Source organism: Schistocerca cancellata, chromosome 2 (genome assembly GCF_023864275.1).
Source record: "Schistocerca cancellata isolate TAMUIC-IGC-003103 chromosome 2, iqSchCanc2.1, whole genome shotgun sequence".
NCBI lineage: Eukaryota > Metazoa > Arthropoda > Insecta > Orthoptera > Acrididae > Schistocerca > Schistocerca cancellata.
Window position 1 is genome coordinate 927,751,388 of NC_064627.1, and position 27,507 is coordinate 927,778,894.

At 40.5% G+C, this 27,507-nt stretch overlaps 1 protein-coding gene across 2 annotated transcripts in view; it reads right to left on the reverse strand.

The window, feature by feature from the left end:
• Nucleotides 1-8,356: 8,356 nt before the first annotated feature.
• LOC126162879 (ovalbumin-related protein X-like) overlaps nucleotides 8,357-27,507 on the reverse strand; it is a 143,792-nt gene continuing 124,641 nt past the window's right edge. For both annotated transcript variants that reach the window (XM_049919672.1, XM_049919673.1), the window contains exons 7-8: nucleotides 16,812-16,953; nucleotides 8,357-8,537 (exon numbers count right to left, since the gene is read on the reverse strand). In XM_049919672.1, the coding sequence (XP_049775629.1) occupies nucleotides 8,413-8,537; nucleotides 16,812-16,953 (267 nt within the window). In that variant the 3' untranslated portion in view covers nucleotides 8,357-8,412. The remainder of the gene's footprint in view (nucleotides 8,538-16,811; nucleotides 16,954-27,507) is intronic.

The window sequence follows — 27,507 nt, forward strand, 5'->3', positions numbered from 1 at the left end:
GGTAGTGTATAGCTGTTCTTTCTTCTACTGAAAGGTTGGTGTTCTGTGGAAGGGGCATGGAGAAGGATGGTGTGGCTAATTTGGAAGGTGACCAGCATATGGTTAGATGGGATGGGGACGGACTTAAGGGTGGAGGGGGGGGGGGGGGGGGCAGATGGGCAGATCATGGTTGGATGGTGATATGAACTGGAAGAGGCAGGGTTCAATGTTGGAATTAGTGTGTTTTAGCTGGAGGTATTGGGAGCAAAGAAGTGCTTCCATTGCAAGAATTAGGGGAAGGAAAGTAGGTCATTGATAAGTTCAAAACGTAGTATTAAATGAACTGTGGGTGAAGCCCGATCAACAGGGACTTACATGCTTTGAGCAAAAATAATAGTGCATTGAGAATGGCTAGCTTCTAGCCAAAATCTAGATCTGCATAATAAAATTTAAAAACGATGGCTGATTGCTGCAATCTATAATTTACAAGTCAATATAACAGTCGCTGAGTGCAACCACTTCCCAAATGGAAGGTAACCCGATGAAGTCCAAAATGGTTACATTTGGGTGTAGGGTTAACCTTTCCACCTAAAGCTTCAGCTCCACGGAAGTTTCAGTCCTATCCAAAGGTCTCACCTTTACTCCTACACACAAATTGCTCCTTTATTCCCCACCTTCCAGCCCCACAACCTCCTGCCTGTTGGCATTCTAGTCCCTACATATTCCACAGACATCGTTCGTCTCTCTCTCTCCCCACCTGTACATTACTATCCCCTCCTCTTCCCCGGCCCCTCCAGAGTGATGATTGCATACCATGTGATAGTTGCATTCCAGCCGAGGAGTTGGCGGTCGTGTGCATGAGGTGTGCTTGCTTGTGTTTATGAGTGGTGTGTGTCTCTCTTTTACTGATGAAGGCTGTGGCTGAAAATATTATGTAAGTATCTTTTAATTGCACCTGTCTGCAACTAAATGTGTCTTCTTTATGGCAAGTAGCAATCTGTCTCTTCCTTCATTGTTGGTAGTCCTACTTGGAGTTTCCCTTATTTGAATATAAAGATTTAGCTGGCATCCGAAAAGCAAAATATTACAACGATCGACATACAGGATTCATAGTTATGTACATCAAAAAGCACTTTGTGCTAAATTTTAGTGCATGGAGCATAGGGAGAAACTGATGACACGAATCAATCCAGTTCCCTAAGCTCACTGGTATTTAAGAAAATGTGAGTTCTGAAGAATTCATTGTACCCTTGAAAGAGATAAAAGAATAGTTTTCTAAATGTTTTGAAGACTGCCAATTTTTCATCTGTGTTTGAAACTGTTTGCTGTTTGTTCATGTGCAGATGTAACTGACTGATCTGAAATGTAATTGTCATTTTAAAGACAAGTCACTCTAATGTTAAAATTGTCCAGGACATTGCTTTCCACTTATAGTTTCCATGTCTCCAAATGAAGTTGCAAAAATACTACAATATTCTGATCAACATATGTGTGTGAAAGACTTTTTTCAATTATGAAAGTAAATAAGACATGATTTCTTGGCTACCTGAGTATGAAAATGTGTGAAACTCTGTGCATCTGTCCATTTGTGCATCTGTCCATATGCCGACAGTCTGTACAGGATAAAAGTTATGTCTACAGTGTGCCAAAAGAATTCAATATCATCGTCTTTTTATCTATGTTGTTGATAAGTGTGAAATATTAAACAAAGTGTACACAGTGCAACTGCATTGGCATTTAAGCGCAGCAAGCTCACAGGTTACCCCCTCCTCAGGCTCAGGCTGTGTGGTGTGTTGGTGCGGGAAATGTGCCAGCTAGGTTGAGTGCTATGGCACTCATGCCAGGTTGCGGCTCGCTAGCTAAGTTCTTTGCCACCTCTGTTGTAGTGTAAAAAATGTTTGCAGCAGAGGTTCCTTTGGGCTACAAATGAGTCAATGAGTAGGAGCCATACAGCCACATTCACCAACATTCCTTGTTGGTGGCTTTTGCAGTTGTGTGTGTGGCTACTGGAAAACTAATGAGAACTTTCTGAAGCTTGGTACATCAACCTCATTATTATCTAATGCTTAGGGTCCAATCCTATTGATAGTTAGGAGAATGTATCTGCAACAGTGTAATGGGTGGTTTGTTGGTATGTTATCTTGTTATATAATAACCCAAGAATAAAGCTCATCACTTTTACTGCTGTCTTATCTTTTCTTTGATTTCAGGGTCCAAATACGGTTATTAAAGGTATTTGGTTTGTAATGGCAAGACACTTATTACTGCACATATAATGGCAACAACATAGGAAAAGATAAGAGTGCTAATTGCTGTAAAGATGGCATATTAAGTTGCAGGCAGGCACAATGAAAAAACACTACACATTAGTTTTCTGATGAAGGCTTTGGCCGAAAGCCAATGTGTGAGTCTCTTTTCTTGGTGCCTATCTACAACTTAATGTGACATCTGTCTTTTCTTATATTGTTAATATTCTAACCTGGAGTTTGCATTGGTGATGAAATTGATCCATATCTATTGAAGAAATGCAAACATGAACTAATGAAACCGCTAGTTTATCTAATAAACTATATTCTCGAAGACGGTTGTTCCCCGACAAGTTGAAACTGACCGTAGTGACACTAATACACAAAAATGGGGAAATAAAGCACGTGCAGAACTCCAGACCCATTGCCCTAATCTCAACTTTCAGCAAACTGATAGAGAAAATAATATTAAAATAAATCCTGGAACATTACAACAATGCTGATATATTAAGTGATTTCCAGCATGGTTTCAGAAGAGGTCGAAGTACCATGTCAGCAGCAGTACAACTTCTCCATCATGTACTTGAAAATAAATAAATGAAAAATCCCAAGCAGCAGGAATATTTCTGGACCTCTCACGCCTGTTGATAGAGTACATCATGATGTGCTCTTATCAAAAATTGCAAAGAGTGGTGTCACTGAAAAATTCATGCAATTGCTACAAACATATTTGAAAGGTAGACAGCATTGCACAGAGATTATGTACTCTGTGGGAGAAATACTGGAGAGGAGAAGGTCAAGTATAAGAAAGATACATTTTAGTGTTCCTCAGGGCTCCATTTCAGGTTTAGTCCTATTCATATGCTGTGTAAATGATTTCCCAAGGTCTCCTGATAATAAGCAATTGATCACCATGTATGCACACAATATATCTGGTGTCTGCTATGCAGACACTGAGCCCAGCCTAGGTAAAGAGGTACATAACTTTATTGAAAAGGCAAGAACTCACTTTGAAAGAGAGAACCTAAATTCTACCAAAAACCTATATAGATTGTAAATTCTTGCGTCTATGCATACATGATCGACTTTCATGGAAGCTGCAAGCTGATTCTGTCTGTAAAAAAAAATAACACCCAGTCTATATGTATTAAGAAGATTATCATCATATCTTAATTCTGAAACCCTACGGTCTGTATATTATGGATTAGTATATCCTTCCTTGTCTTAGGGAATAGTACGGTGATGTGAGATATGCCAAACTAATATGAAAAAGGTTTTCATACTGTAGAAGCGAGCCTTGAGGGTCGTAGCAAAAGTAAAACCAGGAACTTCTTGCAAACCCCTATTCATTAGACACAATATTCTCACAGTTTATAACCATGTATATACTACAAACTGTAATGCTAGTGAAAGAAGACACTAAGATCACAAAAAGGAACATGGATATCCACAACTATGAAACAAGGCATAGAAAAGATTTTCGCACAGAAGATTAACTTTAACAGAGAAAAGTCCCTATGTCAAAGGAGCTGTTTTTAAAACCTGTTACCAAATGAAGTTAAGATATTGAGGGGATACTTTTAAAAAGTGTGTCAGTCAGTGGATTATCCAAAAATGTCCTTATAACTCAAATTTATCATGAATTACAATGTAATAAGAAATAATGTAAACTAAAAAAATTGTAATTTTAAAAACTTTATACATAATGGAAAACGCACATGCATGCAAAATTACGTGTTATGAGCAATTGAATTGTACAGGTGATACGACACACATAGATTGTGTAAATTATTCCCCACTTAGAAATAATTATTTGGTGCCACAATCTGTGCCCTAAAGAAACACAACTTATTTGCCAGAGCCATCTGTGTGATGATGTGAAAAGCTGTTTCAGTCAACAGTTTTCTGGCCGTGTATCAATCTACACAAGTGTTTGAAATGCTTGGTCACATACTGGGGACCATTCAGAGTTTGCATCTTTGTGTCACAGCATGATTAAGGACAGTGAAATATCAGCACCAAGGGGAATAGACTGTGCACAGTAATTAATATTTCCTAGAATTGCACAAAGTTTGGCCTATCTCTAATTACCTTGTTATTGACAGAACATTAAACCCTAATGCTCCTTCCTTGAACTTAGACACAGAAGCATTACCTGGAGTTTCATTCTGCATCATAGGTGTGGCTGGAAACTGTTCGGGAGTTTTAGAGATGATGATTCTGAGGCTAAACAATTACTGTTATGTCATCTAAATATTTCACACAATAAGAAACATCACTGTTTGATGTCCCAGATGCCTCTGAAATATGGCTGGAGCTCTTCTTACCACAAATAATTAAAGCTGAAGGGTGTCTTCTGCATAGATGTTTCTTGCAATTCATTACTTATAGGTTAGTTGTAAATATAATTCTGTCAGGCAAAGTTAAAAAAAAATAGCTGCCCTTGAGTTCTGACAACAGCTCTCCGTGTCTTGATATAAGATTTAATTTCATTGCTGACTGAGAATTTATAGTTGCCTTAAAATCCTTCCATAGGTAACCCTAAGAAGCCACTGGGTTTCTTAATTACTACTGCATTACCCAACTACTGGAGGTGATTCCAAAGCAATGAAAGCCCTGCAATCTGATCCAGACAGGCCAAGTGGGACCAACTGACTTCCATGTCATACTCTGCCAATTGTGTCATTTGGATGCAGTATGGAGGGACATGGGACTAGCCCACCACTCTCCTGGCTGTTATCTGGACTTCTGAGGTACTACTTCTCAGTCAAAAAGCTCCTCAGTTGGCATTGTGAAGCTGAGTGCATCCTATTTCAATCTTCCAACCAAGGAAAAATCCTTGGCAGTAGTGGGAATCGAACCTGGGTCCACCACATTACAGTCATTGGTTGCAAAGATTCCTTATTCGATGCAGTAATCTAGATCTCATTTAATGTTATAATATCTGCCTGGTCCCATCTGACAGCAAACACAAAAAGTGTGAAAGCATTGAGACCCATTGTAGTGGTCATTGCACATTCTGTTGCTACTAAAATCTTGATACTTGAGCTATCTCCTTATATGAGACTTCAGCCACAAAGACACCCCTTGATTGGAATTGGTTGTTTGGTAAATGGTAACACATACTGCTCTGGTAAGGTTAGTTTATGATATGTACCAATGTTGATTAATGTGTGTACCACTCGTGGATCTACTTGGAATAGCTCTTCTTAATGGTTAATGCAGAGTGTTGTAGATAACTTGTAAGGATTATTTGTACCCGAGTAATAATATGAGCTAATGAGAGTTCAGCAGGTCTCCAGATGAACTGTTAGTTTTTAGGAACACTTGATATGTGGCCAGGTTTGTAATATGAATCACAGACTAATGTGAAGAATGGACAATGTTACCTGCCACAACTTTGAAAATGGTCTGGAAATGACAGCAGAGTTAGTTTGTGCGTCAGATCTTGTACTTATTTTTGAGTGTGTCAGGAAGAAAGATTAGAGTTTAATATTTGTCAACAAAAAAGTCTTTAGAGACAGAGCACAAGCACAGAGCTCAGCCATGCCTTAAGTGATTTAGAGAATCCACAGAAAACCTAACTCTGGATGGTCAGATTGGAATTTGAGTTGTCATCCTCTTGAATCTTCACTGCTTCACTCAATGTGTGTGCCTTGGTTTGCCTGTTTCTGTCATTTTAATCTGTCCTTCCGTTAGGCTGACACCTTGAATCAATAGTGTGTTCCAGTGGGTACTTCTGACACAGATAATTAATTTAGAGAGATCCACTTCAGTTGCAGTAATTATTTATTCAAATCACAACTGGTTTCAGAATTTTAAAAAATGTTCAGGTGTATGAAACTTTGTCAGTTACTGTAATTTTGAAGTTGATAATAGGTCTTTGCAGTGTTCTTATTCTACCACATCATAGCAAAGGTTAATGTCTAATGCAACTGTCTGAAGTTGCTGCAACAGCAAAATAGTAATTTTAAGTACAGCGGTGGTCATCAAGATGGGAGAACAGTTGCAGTTTGAATAAAGAATTGGTACAATCAAAGTCGATCTCTCTATATTAATTATAATGCCTCTCAGTTGTGAATGTTGTACATACCAAATCTTCTGACGAAGGCTTGTGACACCGATGAGGTCGACACCAGCATCAATATGCATTTGTCTTTGGACTCTGAGCATTGTCTTTGGACTGTTCTGCCATGTTAAGTTCTTTGTGAGCCTTGCATGTGTTTAGGTGAATAAATGAACTACTGCAAAATGGGTGTTGTTTGGTGTAATCAACCTGAACTTCTCCCTCAGGCTCATTGGAGGATGGTTTTGATGACAACAGTACTTGAAACACTGCAATGTTTCATGACTGTGAAAGCCTATGTGCAACTGACGTAGCAAAGATTTGCTATTCATGCCTCATGTGACAGGTGTGGTCATTTACACGAAAGTTGAAAACTTAAACATAAGCCATCACAAGAAGGTGTTTCTGAAACTGTCACTTTACTAACCACACATTTCTTAGAAAGTTAATGACATGTTGAGAAATTTCTAAATCAATTTATACAGTTCTGAGTCACCACAGGAAAGAGAATGAAATGCATACCAAAACTCTATGAGTCTGTTATCTTAATATGCTTCGAAATGCTAAATTGGTCATTTAAAGTAAGATGGTTAGTCCTCTTTGCTGGATGGAAAGCTGGAAACACTGGAGATGGTGGATGCAGTGCTATGGATTGTAATGGAGCAGCTCCAATGATTGTTTTTGTTGCAGAAGTAGCTTGAATGTGTGATCCTGGCACACCTCTTGCTATGCCACACATCCTTCCATGCAGTTCTTGGTGTTTCACCTGTTGCTCTTGGTGGTGGTGGTGATGATGCTGCTGCCATATTTATTGTAACACTTTCAGCATTTCTGTGATGGTGGAATCCATTTGTATATGAACAATATTGCTGACTCTACAGTACACAAGCTAATTCTTGAACTGTCTGGAGTGAGAGATAAACAGCCATATTTCTCGTTCACATATAAACTATCTGAGCTTTCACTACATAGTTCAGTGAGAAACTTCCAATTCCAGAGGTAGATGTAATCTCTACAGACATTTTTAGATTTTGTTGTGGAGTTAAGGTCAGGTGCCAGTCTTTTAATGGAGCAGCTACTCTTGTAATTGATATTGTATTGGCCTACCATCACTCAAGTCATGAAAAGACAGTGTGTTAAACAGCCAGTCTTATTGAGACTGCAGTCTGCACCTGAGGTACTCAACGACATCTAAGGATTCTATCCTCCAAAAGATGGTGTATTTTCGACACTGAACTTAAAACAGAGACTACATTTGACACACTGGAAGTGCAGGCATGAGTGAACCATTGTGGGTTCAATGCTGCACTTTTTGTTATCTTTTGATCAAGAGTGTATTTGAAGCAAGGAGTGGTCTTCTTCCGTACAGGTAAAATAACTTTGGTTGAAGAGAAATCTTGGTAATTCTTTACTGTATTTTTTCAACTTTTTTGTTTTCATTTTTCTCTTTCCCTACTTTTGCTACTCTTTTGAACACCAGTAGTTGCTCATTGTGCTCTCAGGAATCTGGCTTTGGAAAATGAAAAACCCATGGATAAAAATGAAGAAAGGCAATCATTCACCTGTAGCTGATTGATGAGATACACTTAGATGCATTAAACAGCATAGAATACTTGGTGAGTGGGCTGGTAAGTGAGTGTCATATGTCTTGCACCATTCCATTAGCATCTGATATTATTTGTGGCTGTTTAAGACCAAATTTGCTATTGAAGCTGAGCTAGCTTTCTCCCCTGTTCTGCCTTCCAACAACTACCTACTCCAGCCATGACCAATACATCTTATCCCCTCCAAGTGGCCAGATTCTATCCTCTCACCTGTTTTTAAATTGATGGTGTCATTGCAACCATAGAAATATGAAAGTGGAAGAGAAAAAAGAGTGGAAAGTGGGAGAGAAAAAACAGTGAACAAGAAAAAAGGAAAGAGTTTTTCCCAATGCAAAGTGGATGGCCAATAATGTTCAAATCAACTGTTTGTTTACTATTTCAATCTTGGAATTTCTATGCTCAAAAATTGGTATTCATAGTTAAAACTTGAAACTCAACACCAGGATCAATATAACACAGAGTTCATGTATATTATCATTTATTACTCCTATAATGGAGGTACAGGAAAAATGTTAAATTAAGAAAACCGCCCACAAAATAAAACTGTGTTACTGTCTTTGTGTAATACAAAAAAGAGATATGGATGGTCCGCTGTAAATGAGATGACCTCCTGGAGAGATCTCTTCTGACGACACATGACACCTGTAACAGAAAAGGTAAGTGAATTATAGCTACTCAGCTTTAGCTAAAAGTTTCTGATAACACCTTTCTATCTGACAATATTTTCAATATAAATTATCATTTTTTTCTTTTTATCCAGAGCTGTACCTGCTCTTTTGTACAAGTGAGGAAAAAGACACATAGATGCTTATGTAAGGTGTGTCCTACACTGATTTGCACGAGTAGAAATGGACAGCTTTTCAAAATTTTTGTTGTTTAGGAATGTATCTGAGTGCAGAACAATTTCCAAGGTTCATTGTTACTCTCTGTTATCAGTATTGGATATACTCTTGTTCTGTGACTGCATAAACTGTTCAGTTCATTGACTGTATGGTCTTCCTAAATATCTCGTATCTTGGGGTTGATATTGGATCACTTTATCTGGTTTCCTGTTTTATGACATACAAATAGCATGCTGGCAATTTTTAGAATTGTATGTTTGTACATCATGACTAGAGAACTAAGTTCTCCAATATAATTTAGAAACTTAAATGAGCATTTAATGTCTCGGCCCCACTCATTTGCTGTGGAATTACTTAAATTTCCATTACATTATAAACAGAGATTTCAATGGAATTAGTTTTAACAGCAGTAAAAGAACTAAATAAAAAAATTAAAAAATAAATCCACAAATGAGAAATGCCCTAAGGGGAGACTCCAACCAAAAATTTAGCTTTTATTCTACAAAGTCAAATCAAAATCTCGAGTGTTACTTCAGACAGACTATGAGTTGTCACATGCATTTTCCTTTACAAGTTCCATTTTGGTAATGTGACTGTTTTATACTGATCATTAGTTGAACCTGTAAATTCATCTGAACATTAAAAAACCTGGTGTGCTATTGTTGACTCCCTCACACGATCCAGAACTCTGTTCTAGAGCAGAAAGTGGTTAATTTAATGTTCTGTTTTTATTAATTAAGTGACATTCTTCCAAATAATATAGTTGTCAAAGCTTAATTCGTGTGATGCAAAGGAATTAATACCATTATTGCCGCTTCTATCTGAAACCAGCATGAGAACATCCTTTGTCACACTTTGTCACACCTTGTAACAAATTTTAATGAAGGAAGCCACCAAAGTTTCATTCTTTTTGGTCATTAGAGCGTTTTGTACGCACATTTACAATACAATAATTAAAAAATTATCATTATACTACAAGTCAGTGCAAATGATGTGTTTCTCAGTACCCAATCATCAATCAGCCATGCCAGGAATACGTCAAAATCACATCATTGCAAATTTTCATAAATATTTGATCTGTCTTGTCCTTAGTTACAGGTTTAAAAAAAAACCTGTCATTGGATTCTGCCATAATTGCAATTGAATTAGTCTATTTGATAGATTGTATGAGAGAAAGCAAAATGTAACATGTCATGAACTTATAGGGATGAAGGGGTGAAAATAAATACTTGCCAACAGATTTTCTCTCTCTACTTGAATGCTCTGTGAAATCTAGCATTAATTTACAGCAAATTTCATCCAATGTTGTATCTTTTTTAATCCTATCCTTATAATTGGTCCTAATGCCTCAAATACACGTCTTTTTCCCTACTTACATTATACATCATTTTTCTCTATATCTAGAAGACACATAGTGGAAAACACTTGCAAATACAAACACCAAACAAAAAATGAAACACTGCCTACTGTCAAATGGCCACTCCACTCCCAACACTGACTGCCGTCAGCTGACCCCTGTTTGTACAACTGCTGCAAGGTATGAAATTGCACAGGTGCAGAATTCTGCCCCCATATGGACTGCTGCATCTACACTGTGCATCACAGCAGTACATCCATTTAATACACAGCTGCTATTCTGCAAATATTTTGCTTGTATGGACTCAGCCTTATCCGGTATGATGTGGAATATGGAGCAGAGCCAGTACCTCAGACCACAGGTCTATGAGCAAGATCAGCTTTTTTTGAGCAAGATCAGCTTTTTTTTGAGCAATTGGACTTTGACTTGACTATGGTGGTGGAAGAAAATGTGTTTAACAATGCTGTGGAGCAACCACAATTACAGCATGTGATTCTGAATATCCTAGTAACAAATGTCATGGGACAGAAATAAATATGTGCTAAAATTTTGTCACAAATGCTATAACTGAATATAAGTGAGTGAAGCTTATATAGTGTTTGTGAATTTGATACTAATTTGGTGTTGTTTCTATCTGGAGGTTTCTGGGCAGAAAGTGGGTGGGTGCAACCTTGAATAACTGCAAAATTTATTAGAGAATGTTAAATAAACCAGAGAACAGGTCACAGTAAGAGAGCATCCAGGAAGCTCACTAACAACTGTAATAGAGAAAATAAATTAAGAAATGTGATAGCAATTATGTTTTGCTTTTACTTTGTCTTTAGTCTATTGATGCCAATCTTACTGTAAAGACCTTGTGTCACATCATGGAGAAAAATTCAAACAGTTATAAACAAACAACCTCAAAACTTGTAGGGTGGAAGCTTCTACAAGGCCAAGCATGTTGACATAAAAAAATTGATGTCTGGCCGGAGGGCGAAATTATTTTAACATGGTATTCTTGAAGATAGTGACAACTGTTGACAAGATGGCACAAATCCATTGTTGCCAGTTGTCAGCCAGTGGATGTAGATAAAAAGAGATACATTTAATATCTTGACAAGGTGAAATCTTTCTTACAAACTCTTTCAATCTTCCCACTCACTTTCACTACCTACTCATACACGACAACACAATATTTAAAATTATCAATATAGGTTTCATGTAAAATATTTTGTTCATTGCAGTTATTGTTATGGAACCACATCTAAAATACTAAACCAAATATTGTTACTGACCAAATAAATGGATAAGTAGATACACTGATCAGCAGAAACATGAGCACTGCCCACTGCAAGAATGAATGCCACATGCTGCAGTGTGGAAAGTTTGTAAGTAGAACAGAGATGAGTGGCAAATCATAGTAGCAACAATATAAACCAGAAATGTAGAAATCCACTAACACAAGTGATTTTGACAAAAGACAGATTGTTATGACTGGAATTAGCATCCTGAAAACAGTGGAACTGTTGGGCTGTTCATGTGCTACAATAATGAGCATCTATGGGATATGGTTGAAGAATAAGGAAACCATGAGTAGGTGAAAAAGTGTTGGATGTTCATGCCTCATCACAGAATATGGAGGCCTGCCCCTCTTTAAAGCAGGATGGGTAGACATCTGTAGCGGTTCTGACAGCAGTGTACAATGCTGGTTTCGGTGAGATTGTTTTGAACTACACCATTCAGTGAACACTCTTGAACAGGGGGCACTGCAGCAAACGATCCCTACCTGTTCTCTTGTAGACCCAATAACGTCTTCAATTACAATAGCAATGGGCACAGGAGCACTGAAATTGGACTATAGGCCAATGGAAACTTGTTGCCTGGTCAGATGAATCACATTTATTGTTGTGCCAGATTGATGGTCATGACTTAGATACTCTGTGATCGAGATGAATGGCTGCTCAAAACATGGACCGCACAGATGCGGTCCGGTGGCAACAGTAGTATGCCAGGGCATTTTTCAGCAGGGTAACTGTCCTTCTCACACGGCCAGAAACTTGCTACTTTGGTTTGAGAAGCATGATAATGAACTCAGGATAACTATTCTGTCACAAAGCCAGACTCTTGCTACTTTGGTTTGAGAAGCATTATAATGAACTCACATTGATGTCTTGGCCACAAATTCCCTGAAGGAACACTTCTGATATGTCATCAGGCATCTCTGTGTTCACAAACCACTGGCCCATAGTTTGTGGGAATCATTTGACATGTTCATAGACACAGAGTACCATGTACTTCCAGAAACCTCTCAGGGACTTGTCACATCCATACCATGGAGAACTGTGGCTGCATTGCATTTCAAATATGGACCAAGCCACTATCTACATAAACATATATATCTATGTGACTAGTCTTCAGTTCACAATTAAGTATCTGGCAGCATGAAGGAAGAACAAATGCTTTAATCTTTCTGTGTGAGCTCTTATTTCCCTTATTTTATTACTGTGATCATCTCACCCTATGTAACTGAGCATCAACAAAATATTTTTGCATTGGGAGGAGAACACTGATGATTGAAATTTCATAAAAAGTAATGGTTTTTCATGATTCCCACCCCAGCTCACATATCATACCCATGACACTCTTATCCCTATTTCACAATGATACAAAACAAGATGTCCTTCTTTAAACTTTTTCAGTTTCCTCCATCAATCCTATCTGCAAAGGTTCCCATACCATGCAGCAACACTCCTGAAGAGGTTGGACAAGAGTAGTGTAGGCAGTCTCTTTAGTACATCTGTTGCATCTTCTAAGTGTTCTGCCAGTCTTTAGTTTCCCTCCCCGCTACATTTTCATTGTGGTCATTACAATCTAAGTTGCTCATAACTGTAAACCCAAGGAATTTAGTTGAACTGACAACCTATAGCTTTATGTGATTTATTATCTAACTGAAATTTAATAGATTCCTTTTAGTACTCATGTGAATGATCACACACTTTTCATTATTTAGAGTCAGCTGCCACTCTCTGCACCATATAGGTATAGTATCTAAATCATTTTGCAAATTGCTCTGATGTTCTGATGACTTTACTGATAGTAAATGACAGCATCATTTGAAAATAGTAAGAATGCTGCTCAGATTGTCTTCTAAATTTTCTACATAGATTAAGAACAGAGGAGGGCCTACAACACTTTCTTGGAGAATGCCAAATGTCACTTCCATTTTACTCAATAACTTTCTGTTAATTACTACAAACTGTGACCTTTCCGACAGGAAATCACAAACCCAGTCACACAATTGAAATGATGCCCCATGGGCACATGGTCTGATTAGAAGCTGCTCATCAGGAATGGTGTCTAAAGTCTTCCTGAAATCTAGAAATATGCAGTCAGCTTGAGATACTCTGTTGACAGTACTCATTACTTTGTATGAACAAAGAACTAGTTGTATTTAACAAGACTAAGTGTCAATAGATCACTTTCTTTTAGGTAATTCATAATATTCAAACAAATTACTGTTCCAAAATCCTATTGCAAATCAGCATCAGTGATACTGGTGTGTAATTCAGTCGATACTCCTATTCCCTTTTTTGGATATTGTGTGACCTGCGCAACTTTCCACTCTTGAGATATGGATCTTTCATTGAGTGAGCAGTTGTAAATGACTGCTAAGTATGGAGCTATTATATTGGCACACTCTGAAAGGAACCTAACTGCTACTGGGTCTGGACCGGACGATTTGCCTTTATGAAGTAATTTAAGTTTCTTTGCTGCAATGAAGATATCAACTTCTAAATTTTTCATGTTTGCAACTTTTCTGGAATATTTGCTTCATCTTCTTTGGTGAAGAAATTTCAGAAAACTGTGTTGAGTAACTCTGCTTTAGTTACACTTTCATCAATAACATTACCATTGTTATTGTCAATTGGAGTAATAGCATCTCGTCACTGGTGTACACATACAGCCAGAATCTCTTTGGATTTTCTGCCAGATTTTAAGGAAGACACTATCAAGAGCATCTTGCATTGAAATATGCATTTAATTTTGAGCTTCAGTAAAACACTGCCAATCTTGGATATTTCATGTTCCTTTAAATCTAGGTTTTACATTCTTTTAAATTTAGCATGTTTTTATTCATTGCTTCTGTAAGTGTTCTGACCATGGGGGATCAGTTGGTATTAATCAATCAATCAATCAATCAATCACTGCTGTTATTATTTCTCTGAATTTAAGCTGCATCTGGTCTATGCTTACAATGGAGACTTTCTCTTAGGAAGGCATCAATTAAATTTTTATCTACTTTTTTTTAAATAGATATGTTTTGCATTATTTTTGTGTGTCTTTGGATGTTATGCTATCCCGTCTCAGTACAAAGACCTTGTCGCTACCAATCTCCATATCCATCACAATGCTCACCATGTGTTCAGGATTATTGTTGCTAAGAGGTCAAGTATGTTTTTGCAACCATTTACAGTTTGAGTGGGTTCCTCAACTAATTTTTCAAAATAATTTTCATAGAAAGCTTTTAGTATGTTGAAAAGTAATCTATGGTTTTAATCAATGGTGGATTTGGACTCTTTCCACTATAACCTTGATCATAAAAACCTGTCTTTTGGCACCAGGGCCTCCGCTTCTTGAGCAAATTCCTGTTTCTCAAATAGAGTTAGCCTGCCACTTTGTACTTTGTCAATCAGACTTGGTTGACCACAATGGAAGCATTTGAATCACGCAACCACTCTGTCATTTGATGGTGCTTTGTTGCCATACGCTTCCAACAACTCAGTATCGATCGTTACAGCATTATTCCCTTGGACAGTATTATTCCCTTGGTGTAAATTCCTGCCAGTCGCCATTCTCAACTGTCCCCTTCTCTCTTCCTTGATCTCACCCTTTATTCTCTTATTATTTTCTACCTCATTTCTTCCCCCTCCTCACATTACACTTCCCTTTTCCCAACTGCAATCTCTCTCTCTTTTATGTTAAATCTTCAGTTTTGTGATTATTAGCACAATCAATCATTATTCTGCCACTGCCATTGAGAGCAACCTCTCTCCTCTCTTGCTTCTCCATATCCGCCCCATGTTCCCCTTGTGCTACACAGGTTAAGGAAGTAATCAAGATTATTATTTAACATCCTGTTGACAATGTGATTGGAGACAGAACATAATCTCATATTGGAAAAGGGTGGCAACGGAAATAAGCCATGTCATTTCCAAAGTTACAGTCCTGGTATCTGACATACACAGTTGAGAGAGATCATGGGAAATCTAAATATTGTTAGCCAGATGAGAATTTGAGCCGCCATCAACCTGTATGAGAGTCTAGTGTTTTAATGTTGTGCTTCTTCACATCATTTCACATGTTTTTCCATTACCAGTTGCTGGTGTGGATGATGGGGAAAAGGCCGTAGCTGCACTTCTTTTTCTGCTCTCAGTTGTTAAAGCCCTCTCTTTTTCACCCACATTTATCTACATGGGCTACTGCTTATAAACAGCCAATGTCCCTGTGGCCACAATAGTATGTGTTTTGGTGCCTGGGCTTCTGCATAAGAGACCGTATATGTGCCAACCACCAATCAGCTGCAGATAAACAGTTAACATTTTTAAGGTTAATTTCCCACCTCAGTCCTTACATATCAAATGTGTAATAGATTAACACATGTTTTTCACTGGTAAGATACATCTAGAATGGCTCAAATAGGAGATTTGTTGGAGTAGTAAGAGCAGAATTTATCTCGTTCTCCTTTCCTTTTGCATGCATTTGTCCTGTAATCTACAGGCTTGCTAATTTTCGACTGTCTAAATATAAATATTGTGTATGAAATGGTTGATGGCTGAGGGATAGAAACAATGATGACTATTATAACTATGCCTGAAGTGCTGCAAAATTCCTGTCCTGTGACCAAGTGAGGTGGCACAGAGGTTAGTATGCTGGACTCACTTTCAGGAAAACAACCTGTGTCCAGCAATCCAGATTTAGGTTTTTCATAATTTCCCTAAATCACTACAAAAAATGCCAGGATGGTTCCTTTGAAACTGTGTGTCCAATTTATTCCCCCATGCTTAAAACAATTTGAGCTTGTGTTCTGTGTCTAATGACATCAACATCAACAGAATGTTAAACCCTAATCTCCCTTCTAGTCCTGGGGAAAAAACAAAAAACAAGTGTCTATTTTTTCAGCTCTTCATCTTTATGAAATAAAAGCTAAAAGCCCTTTCTTTCCTGAAGTCTGTAAAAAGAGTATTTATGCTGTAAATAATTGAGAACTGATTGCAACAAGATTACACAAAATTAATTTTGTGGTCTACCAGAAGGTTTTATATACATCTCACCCCTAATCTTGGAAAGAAAGTGGCAGACTGACACCTAGTAAGGCATAAAACATGTCCTAAAATACACACAGTATCCCAGAAGGAATTGTCAATATTCAGGAATAAGACAGGGTTTATCATTTGAAGCAAAAAACATAATATGGACATATGCCCTATTCCAAATGGTTTCCAAGATACAATACATTTAATTTACATAGTTATTTATTTTCTGTGTTATTCGGTACACTGTCAGGATTACACATATACATATGCACAACAGTTAGTAAAATTACAACAGGCACTTTAGACAGTATCAATTGAAAAATATGTATTTTTAACACCTTTAAGCATTTGCCATATTTCTTGCTGAATACGGAACCAGATAAAGCTGCAGTGATAGAAAAGAAACAGCTATTATACTCACCAGATGCAGCTGCTGCCTCGGTTCCTTCCTCACTGACTTCAATAAATGCCTTATGGAATATCTGACTGACACATAAAAGTGAACTGCCTATTATTCCACTTAAATTTGCTAGTTTTTCATCAAAAATCTCTTTCATTCCCAGCTGCAATAGGATTTAAGCAGAAATTACTGTCATAAATCATTAGAATTTCTTGCTTTTTTATATTAATTGTTCTGTGCAAAGCTGCATCACTTGTAGGTTCTAAAATTAAAAATTTTATCCAGTGCATCCACTGAAATATGTAACTGTTACAAAGCTGACATCATTATAGATACGATTAAACCTTAACAGGAAATATAACATTTTTAGTTTTAAAAGTTGGAATATTAAGACAAAAGTCTGTAAAGAGCTTATATTCACAAACTTCTAGTCTAACCTAACATTGTAAAATCAGACTCAACAATAAGAAACAAAATTACAGAAAAAACAACTTTCAGTGAGGGCACCATACTATGTACACACACATGCTTGTTTTGTACTCCGAATATTTCAGAAGGCTTCTGGAGAGTTTTGTGCTTCATAGGAAAAAGTGCTAAATTAATTGTTCTGGGGCTACTATTTACGCATTTTCATTTACAGAAATATATTCTTAGTCCCCTGTCCCTGTCTAATTACTATGGTTTGGTTTTTGTTTTCACATAGACTTTTTTAAGGTCTACGTTTTCCAAAGACAGTGCTACCAAATAACTGCAGACACCATAAAATCATTTAGTGGATAAACAAAAATTACAGCTTGGATAAGCTTAACAACTAAAATACATTTTGAATTTTTCATCAAAACATAATATTCCTGTTCAGTCGGAAAGATGGGTTCTCAGACCACTACAGAAAACTGCAAAATCAATAGGTGTTTCCAAGTATGTGTTATGGATAACATAACATCATTTGGAAGCCACATAAGTTAAGCAATGACACCTACAGGGATACTAATTGGTATCACAGTACTATAGGTGTAATATAAAGAAAACTGTGTGGCTATATGCTGTATACAAACAAGGAGTAAAATCCTAGGCTATAGATCTAAATGAGTATTATGCTGAACAGCTCTTAGAGTGCCGTTCTTTAGTAACAGACTTGCAAACACACAAGGTTTTGACAGTAGGCAGGCTTCCTTCAAAATATGTCTGAATCATCACCTGGAGGAAATTTGAATGGCTACTAATAAGGCTTATTAAAAACAACTGAAAAGTCATTATATGTGGAGATTTCAATACTGATTTAATTCTGGATAGCACTAATCGAGGGTAGCTATCATTACTGACATGTGACTTTGACGCTAGGCTGTAACTCAGCAGCAACTGATAAATGTTGTAGGAAAGTTCTTGTAGAATATAAATAATTTAGGATTATAGGAGACCACTCACCAAAAAACAGAAGTGTTGAGTCATTGGTAGGCACACACAAAAGAAGGAAATCTTACTAGTTTCTGGACTTATCCTTTTTTTATTTATTTATTTTATTATTCATCTTTAGGCATTAAAAAATGCAATTGATGTCATCATTTGTGTACATATACAGTTTACATAACTAACAGAAATGGTGTAATATATTGTAGATCATTATTGTCTAATAAGATACAAAAATTTGTCCTTGATGCTGCACAAGGTATTTGCATTATATTTACATGTATAAATTTAATCTAAGTGAAACTATATTAGTACTGGTACTTAAGATCATCTTTAGTGCACATTATAAACTCTTCTATTGTATAAAAAACTTTTTCTCTACGCCATTTCTTTGTGACACTTTTAAACTCATTCAGTGACACATTATGTGCCTCTATTGGCAACAAGTTAAATAGTTTTACTCCCCTGTACCTGTAACTATCTTGAGTTTTCTTTAGTCTAGCAACTGGGATGTCAATTTGCTGTTTTATACGTGTGTCATGGTGATGGATAGATTGTCGTAGTTTGTGACTGTGTTGGTCTTCTTTTGTGTGTATCAGACAACTTAGTATAAAGAGGGCTGCAACTGTTGGTATTTTTAGATTTTTGAAATATGGTCTACAAGACTCGTTATTTCTGACTCCATGGATGCATCTGACTACCTTCTTTTGCCAAATGAAAACTTGTTTTGCGTCGGGTGAGTTTCCCCACAACAAAGTGGCATATGTTAAATGGGTATGGAAAAAGGCATAGTATTCATTGAATAATAACTTACCACTACACATGACCTTAGTTTACCTAACAAATATGTCACACGTGCTAACTTAGTACAAATATAATCAGTATGACTCTTCCACGTTAATTTTGAGTCAAGATGGATCCCAAGTAGTTTAGTTGAGACACAATCAATCTTATCACTCTTAACACACAAGCTAAAGGGAATATCTACAGTTTTATCATGATTTATATGCAAGTCATTGAGTTGGAACCACTTGATGGCTGCTCTGAGATGAGCCTCACTTTCCTCATTTAATTTTCCTAAATCTTTCCCTGCTGTAACAAAAGTTCTATCATCTGCATAGAGTGTGGATTTACATAACATGGTGCTGGGTAAGTCATTTACATATATTATAAAAAGTAAACGTCCAAACACAGAGCCTTGTGGTACACCCTGCATGATATCCAAGACATTTGACCTCATATTGTTAAACTGCACAATTTGTTTTCTGTCGCTCAGATAAGATCTAATCAGAGATAGTTCTGAGCCTCTAATACCATAGCAGTGCAGTTTTTCTAGTAGTATCCTGTGACTGACAGAGTCAAATGCCTTGCTGAGGTCCACAAGAGTGGCATTAACTAATAATCCTGATTCGAATGATGACAATATATATGAAACAACATCTTCAACTGCTTTTGCCATTGAACCACCTGAAGCCATACTGAAATTCACTAAGAATATTATTCCCAGACAGATGTTGACTGATTTGGAGGTGTATGTAATATTCCACTACTTTTGATATGATGGGTACAAGGGAGATTGGACGGTAATTATTAGGACAAGACTTGTCACCTTTCTTGTGCAGTGGAGTAACAACTGCCATTTTTAAGGATGAAGGGAAACAGCCACTGACAAACATCCGGTTCATAAGAGAACAGAGTGGATGTGCTATTACATGTGCTATTTTTTTATTGCAAAATTGGAGAGACCATAAATGTCTTCTGAATTTGAGTAACTTAATTTTGCTATTGCAGTTTTAATACCTGTTACTTTTACTTCTTTCCATTTAAACACAGGAACCATATCCTCAAAATTTTGTAGAAATGAATTTCTATTATTTGAGATATGGTTGTTGTCACATTTATGGATATGTTCATTTGCAGCACTGTTATTCATACTGGCAGCATTAATGAAGAAGGTGTTGAAATCATCTGGTGTGATACAAGCATCACATGAATTATTTTTGTTAACATATTTATTTCTACCCAGATGAGTCTTGATAACTGTTCAGGCTGCCTTGCATTTATTTTGGGACTTATTAATATAATCATCATTTGCCTTGCACTTGCTTAACCTAATTTCTGCCTTGTATTTGTTCCTCAAACTTATGTAGTTTGCTTTTTCGGCTTCACTATTTTTTGATTTGTCATAGGAAATCATTAACAGAGTTCTGAACCTTTGTAGGTCAGGTGTGACAAGCTAGTGTATTCACACACACACACACACACACACACACACACACACACACACACACACACACACACCTATCGACGACTCAATGCTTCTGCTTTTCAGTGAGTGGTCTGCTTCAATGTTAAAGTATTTACAGCAATTGTTACATTCTTTCTAAATCCAACTACCTTATATACTATTACATGGACATGACCAGATCCAGCTGTTCATCCAAATTTGAACGGTCACTGCCAAGCTTTGGCCAAGAGCAAAGTTGACCATCTAGCGAGAGATCACACTTCTGAGCACACCATGCTCAACTTAAGTGGCTGCTTCATAACCTGTGCATCCACTCCCTGCTCCCTCAATAAGAGTTTCTTTCAATTGCATAATTGGTAACTGTACTTACAACACAATCTTTGATCTTGTAAATCTCCTGACCTCAATCTCTGCTAGTCACTACACCACACATTCTACCCCTGTTCTCATTTCTCCCATCCCTCCCACTCTTCGCACTTCACTCTACTCCAATCCCTCTGTTGATTAATCTATCTTTGTTTAATCTTCCTATCCTCCCAACCTACACCTCACCTTTTTTATGTGCCCTACCTGCATTAGGGCCAGCTCACCAGTGGTCCTCTCAACTTCACTTAACGCAGGCCCTCTCCCCAGTTGGGCTGCAACTCAGGGACAATTCAGGCAAACACATGTAGCTAGTAGTTCTTCCTACTGTACCTATGTTTACTCTGGAGTTCTGTTTGTCAAAAGAATTTCTCTTAAAAAGCTCTAGTTAAGCAACTGGAATTCATCGTGGTTTGATAAATAGTGATTTGCTTCTGGTAATGAGCTCTGTTTACATTTCGTTTGTCGTAGCTTTTCGGAGGTCTGATGTCTTCACGATCATATTTTCAATAAATTGACATCTTTTAAAGTAAATCCCAATGGCCATGTTATAAACACTGCCTGTCATAATGCTGTCTCTGTTGGGTGCTTTTTACAACTTTCAGTGATAGGGAAGTCCACAGGGAGAGGCAGATGATGTTCAAGATATGAATGAAAATTCAAGTTATTGCCATGTGAAAAAGTTTTCATGAATTAGAAGTTAATTAAGAATACCTGGTCATGTCAACATTTAGGAGAGCAAGGAAGGCCACTCCTCAGAGTTAGCCCAACAGTGCTCACTGAAGCATGCCCAGAAGTTAATGGAATCTGTTGTAAGCGAGACAGGAACGGTCACGGGGTTGGCGCTAATGAAAATGCAGTAGGATCAAATGGGAGCGGCCTGCCAACAAACAAGATGGATGAAAGGGAATGGAAGGACAAGCATGACGACGGACAACTGAGCTAGACACCAAGATCAACAACGAAGTATTAGCAACAGGGTCACAAGAGATAACCTCACGAGATCAAAACAACATCCACTCATAAACAGGAAGTAAGCACACGCAACTAAACAAGATGTTTGTAAGCGAACTCCACAGTGGCGCCCTCACATTAGACTCAGGGCCAGGAGCGCATGCAGTCACGGCGTATGGCACGACTGCTGCAGAGACCTGTAGTGGTCATCGAGTTCCATGCTGTCTGGTGTGGATTTGAAACTTGCGGCACTCAGTACCACATCCATCCTCCCTGAAACTTGTGTGCAGGGGCGAAAATGCCTGGTCAGTCCCGCGGTGGGCGGCAGATGTGAGAAGACCCAGGTGTGTCAACTGATGTTGTCGGGGAGGAAGGGACATCCGAGGTGTCCATGACGGCTGACCCAGAGGCCAGGGCATCGGAGGGAACCTCCAATGCACCTGGGGATGGGGAGGGCTGGTGGCATGCTCATTGAGAGGCAGCAATCAGGGGCAGTGGTAGTGACTCGGGGACCACGTCTGTACCCGAAGGAGGGAGTGTAGGAGGAGGCGGTGGTGGGAGGCCCGTGGGGGTATGCGGGCAGAGCTGGTTATGATGGCGGCGCTCCAACCCTTTCAACATCTGCACTGACATTACGCATTGCCCATGGGCCACAACGACCATGGTGGGCGTCCAACTCACCTTGCTCCCGTACATATGGGCCCACATGGCCGCTCCGGGGAAGTAACGCTGAGAGGGCCAGGAGCGGGGGTGGGAGGGTGATGGCATCAGCAAACGGAGCAGTGTTTATGGCTGTCACCCATGGAGGAGCTCCACTGGACTATGTCTGTCAATTGGCATGGTGCGATATGTGCTCAAGAACAGGGTGAGGGCCTACATGGTTGGAGCTATTACGACCACCTTTGTCAACTGTTGTTTAAATGTGCGGACAAGCCTCTCCGCTGTGCCATGGAGGGAGGTTGGAAAGGTGAGCTACAGATACACTCCTGGAAATTGGAATAAGAACACCGTGAATTCATTGTCCCAGGAAGGGGAAACTTTATTGACACATTCCTGGGGTCAGATACATCACATGATCACACTGACAGAACCACAGGCACATAGACACAGGCAACAGAGCATGCACAATGTCGGCAGTAGTACAGTGTATATCCACCTTTCGCAGCAATGCAAGCTGCTATTCTCCCATGGAGACGATCGTAGAGATTCTGGATGTAGTCCTGTGGAACGGCTTACCATGCCATTTCCACCTGGTGCCTCAGTTGGACCAGCGTTTGTGCTGGACGTGCAGACCGCGTGAGACGACGCTTCATCCAGTCCCAAACATGCTCAATGGGGGACAGATCCGGCGATCTTGCTGGCCAGGGTAGTTGACTTACACCTTCTAGAGCACGTTGGGTGGCACGGGATACATGCGGACGTGCATTGTCCTGTTGGAACAGCAAGTTCCCTTGCCAGTCTAGGAATGGTAGAACGATGGGTTCGATGACGGTTTGGATGTACCGTGCACTATTCAGTGTCCCCTCGACGATCACCAGTGGTGTACGACCAGTGTAGGAGATCGCTCCCCACACCATGATGCCGGGTGTTGGCCCTGTGTGCCTCGGTCGTATGCAGTCCTGATTGTGACGCTCACCTGCACTGCGCCAAACACGCATACGACCATCATTGGCACCAAGGCAGAAGCGACTCTCATCACTGAAGACAACATGTCTCCATTCGTCCCTCCATTCACGCCTGTTGCGACACCACTGGAGGCGGGCTGCACGATGATGGGGCGTGAGCGGAAGACGGCCTAACGGTGTGCGAGACCGTAGCCCAGCTTCATGGAGACGGTTGTGAATGGTCCTCGCCGATACCCCAGGAGCAACAATGTCCCTAATTTGCTGGGAAGTGGCGGTGCGGTCCCCTACGGCACTGCGTAGGATCCTACGGTCTTGGCGTGCATCCGTGCGTCGCTGCGGTCCGGTCCCAGGTCGATGGGCACGTGCACCTTCCGCCGACCACTGGCGACAACATCGATGTACTGTGGAGACCTCACGCCCCACGTGTTGAGCAATTCGGCGGTACGTCCACCCGGCCTCCCGCATGCCCACTATACGCCCTTGCTCAAAGTCCGTCAACTGCACATACGGTTCACGTCCACGCTGTCGCGGCATGCTACCAGTGTTAAAGACTGCGATGGAGCTCCGTATGCCACGGCAAACTGGCTGACACTGACGGTGGCGGTGCACAAATGCTGCGCACCTAGCGCCATTCAACGGCCAACACCGTGGTTCCTGATGTGTCCGCTGTGCCGTGCGTGTGATCATTGCTTGTACAGCCCTCTCGCAATGTCCGGAGCAAGTATGGTGCGTCTGACACACCGGTGTCAATGTGATCTTTTTTCCATTTCCAGGAGTGTATGTTTGATACCGTTGGCCAGACAGAAGTCGTGGAATGAGGATACTGTGAATTGGGGGCCATTATCAGAGACCAATGTGTGAGGCAGTCCCTCAATGGTGAGAACTTGGGCCAGGGCCATGAGTGTGGCCTCTGTAGTGGTGGACGCCATGTGGATGACATACGGGTATTTAGAGTAGGCATCAACAATAAGTAACCACATGGACCCCAAGAATGGGCCCACAAAATTGAGATGGATGTGATCCTAGGCCTGGCGAGCCACAGGCCAGGGTGCGAATGAGTGAGGGGGTCTTGCCTGGTGAAGCACACACACAGTGCACCTGTGGACCAAGTGGTCAATATTGCCACTGGGCCAATACACGTGCCAGCAAACCAAAACTTTCACGCGGGACATACCCTAGTGCCGCAGTGTAACAAACTGAGCATGTGATGTCAAAAATCCAGATGGATAACCACCCGATGGGTATCCGACTCCGTGGCCAACGGAAGGACATCATCAACCACAGAGGGCCTGTGGGACAGGTGGTGCCAGGGGCTCAGGGTGGTCCACATCCGACGAGTAATATAGGAGGTCCAACCACGGACCATGTAGCGGAGAACCTGCCACAAGATAGGGTTGCGGTGCGTAGCTGTGGCAATGTGAGCAGCCATAAGAGGCACACTGTCCAGCACGTTCCAATGGGTAGAATCAATTTGAAAGCAAAGGACCTCCTGTTTGTCAAACGCAGGATCTAGGCCTGCTGGGAGACGTGACAAAGTGTCCGCATTAGCATGGTGGGCGGTGGGCTTATACTGGATGGTGTGCATGTAATTCCATAAAAATAATGCCCAGCGCTGGAGACATTGAGCCGTCCTCTCTGGAAGGCGAGAGTGGGATCCTAAAAACGTAACTAAGGGTTTGTGGTCTGTCAGGAGGGTGAACTTTGCCTCAAAGAGATAGATGTGAAATTTTTAGATGGCGAACACTATCACCAGGGCCTCCTTTTCAATCTGGGAGTAGTTCTGTTGTGCTGGGGTCTTAGATGCATAAGCTATGGGCTGTTCTGAGCCATCAGTATTCCGATGTGCCAGGACTGCCCCAATGCCGTATGCCGTGCATCAGATGCCACAACCAAGGGGCAGTCTGGAGAGAAGGTAGTAAGGCAAGAGGCGGACTTCAGCATTGTCTTTAAATGGAGAAAAGCCTGAAACTTCCTGGCAGATTAAAATTGTGTGCTGGACTGAGACTTGAACTCGGGACCTTTGCCTTTCATGGACAAGTGCTCTACCATCTGAGCTACCCTTCACCTTCTGTGAAGTTTGGAAAGTAGGAGTCGAGGTACTGGCAGAAGTAAAGCTGTGAGGATGGGGCGTGAGTCATGTTTGGATAGCTCAGATGGTAGAGCACTTGCCCGCGGAAGGCAAAGGTCCCAAGTTTGAGTCTCGGTCCGGCACACAGTTTTAATATGCCAGGAAGTTTCACATCAGTGCACACTCTGCTGCGGGGTGGAAATCTCATTCTGGAGAAAAGCCTGGTCACAGGTAGGAGAACAATCAAAAGTCACCCCTTTGTGATGCAAGTGATGGAGGTGTTGAGCAATGGAGGCAGCTTGGGGTAAAAGCTTCAAGTAATAAGTAACCTTGCTCAAAAACACCTGGAGTTCAGATAAGTCCTTGGGATGAGGAAGGGTCTCAATGGCATTGACATTGTGATACAAAGGGCGAATGCCATCTTTGCTAAGCCAGTGGCCTAAGTATTCCACTCCCGGTTGAAAAAGCAACACTTGTCCAGCCAACAGCGTAAACCTGCATATTGCAGAGCATGAAATAAGGTGCTGAGGTCGTGCAAATGTTCCTGGTGGGAACGCCCTGTGACCAAGATGTCATCCAGATAATTCATGCAGGCTGGTATAGGCTGCATAAGCTGCTCCAGAAACCACTGGAAAATTGCCAGCACTGAAGAGACACAAAATGGAAGGCACTTGTATAATCTGAAAGGTGTGTTGATAACCATGATGTTCTGGGAATCAGCATTGAAGGGTAACTGGTGGTATGCCTCAGCCAGGTCAATCTTAGAAAAGTACTCACCCCCCACAAGCTTGGCGAAAAGGTCTTCCTATCAGGGAATGAGGTAAGTGTCTATTAAGGACTGAGCATTGACAGTAGTGCCGAAGTCCCCACACAGCCGAAGGGACCCATTGGGTTTCCATATGACCACCAGTGATGTTGACCAAGCACTGTATATCACAGGCTCTTGGATGCCAGCAGCCTAGAGCTGATCAAATTCCTGCTTGACTGCTGGCCGTAAGGCCACCAGAATGGGTCTCAACCAGAAAAAGCAAGGCTGCACATCCAGCCGAAGTATGATGTGTGCCTGAAAACATGAAGCACACCTGAGTTCCGTTGCAAATAATGATGCAAGAACTGAGCACAGATTGTCCAAGTCCTGAAAAGGAACAACTGTGGAGATGACCTTAACTTCACCGGAAATTGAGAATGTCAAACATTTGAAATGCATCCAGGTCAAAAATATTCGAAGCCGATGGATGGTTGTTGACAAATAGGGTAAGGAGCCAGGGAACATGTTTGTATGTCACCTGGATGATGAACTGCCCACAAAGTGGAATGGAACCATCACCATAGGTGACCAAACACCAAGAGGGAGGTGACAATGCAGGGGAACCCACGTGGGTATATGTCACAATATTAATCAGGGAGACGGTGGCCTCAGTGCCGACCTGAAAACTGACATCCTCATTGAAAAGGTGGAGCATGAGGAAAAGGTTCCACGCTGACAGGTCATCCGACTGCAGAGAATGGACGGTATCCTGAGGGCCAGTTGGGGCAGGATGGGAGTGAGTCGAGCAACTACGACAAATAGATCGGATGTGGCCCTCCTCCTCACACAGAGTGTACATCTTCCAGCAATAGTGGCAATCAGCTCGAGAATGTGTGGTAAAGCACTGTGGGCAAAATGGAAGGGGGCCCTGCGACCAGTGACGAGGGGTGACCGGAGGCTCTCATGCCTTAGAGATATCAGACAAAGAGGAGTACTGACGGTGCTGGCCTCTGTCGGCCGGGCCATGTCTACGTCGCGAGGGCGGAACCTGCAGAGAAGCATTGATCACCACCACTGGCAGCTGTGCCATGAGATGCTCATTAGCCACCTGAGCAATTTCAAATGAGTGGGCAATGTGGAGAACATCTTCCAATGAGGGATTATCGAGTTTCAATGCTGCAGTGTGGACCTCAGGATTGGAAGCCAGCTGAACCACCACACCTCGGATCACGGAGTCTGCATATGAAGCCTTACACTGCATGTAAAATTGCATCGATGGCTGAGACCCTGCAAGTCCGTGACCC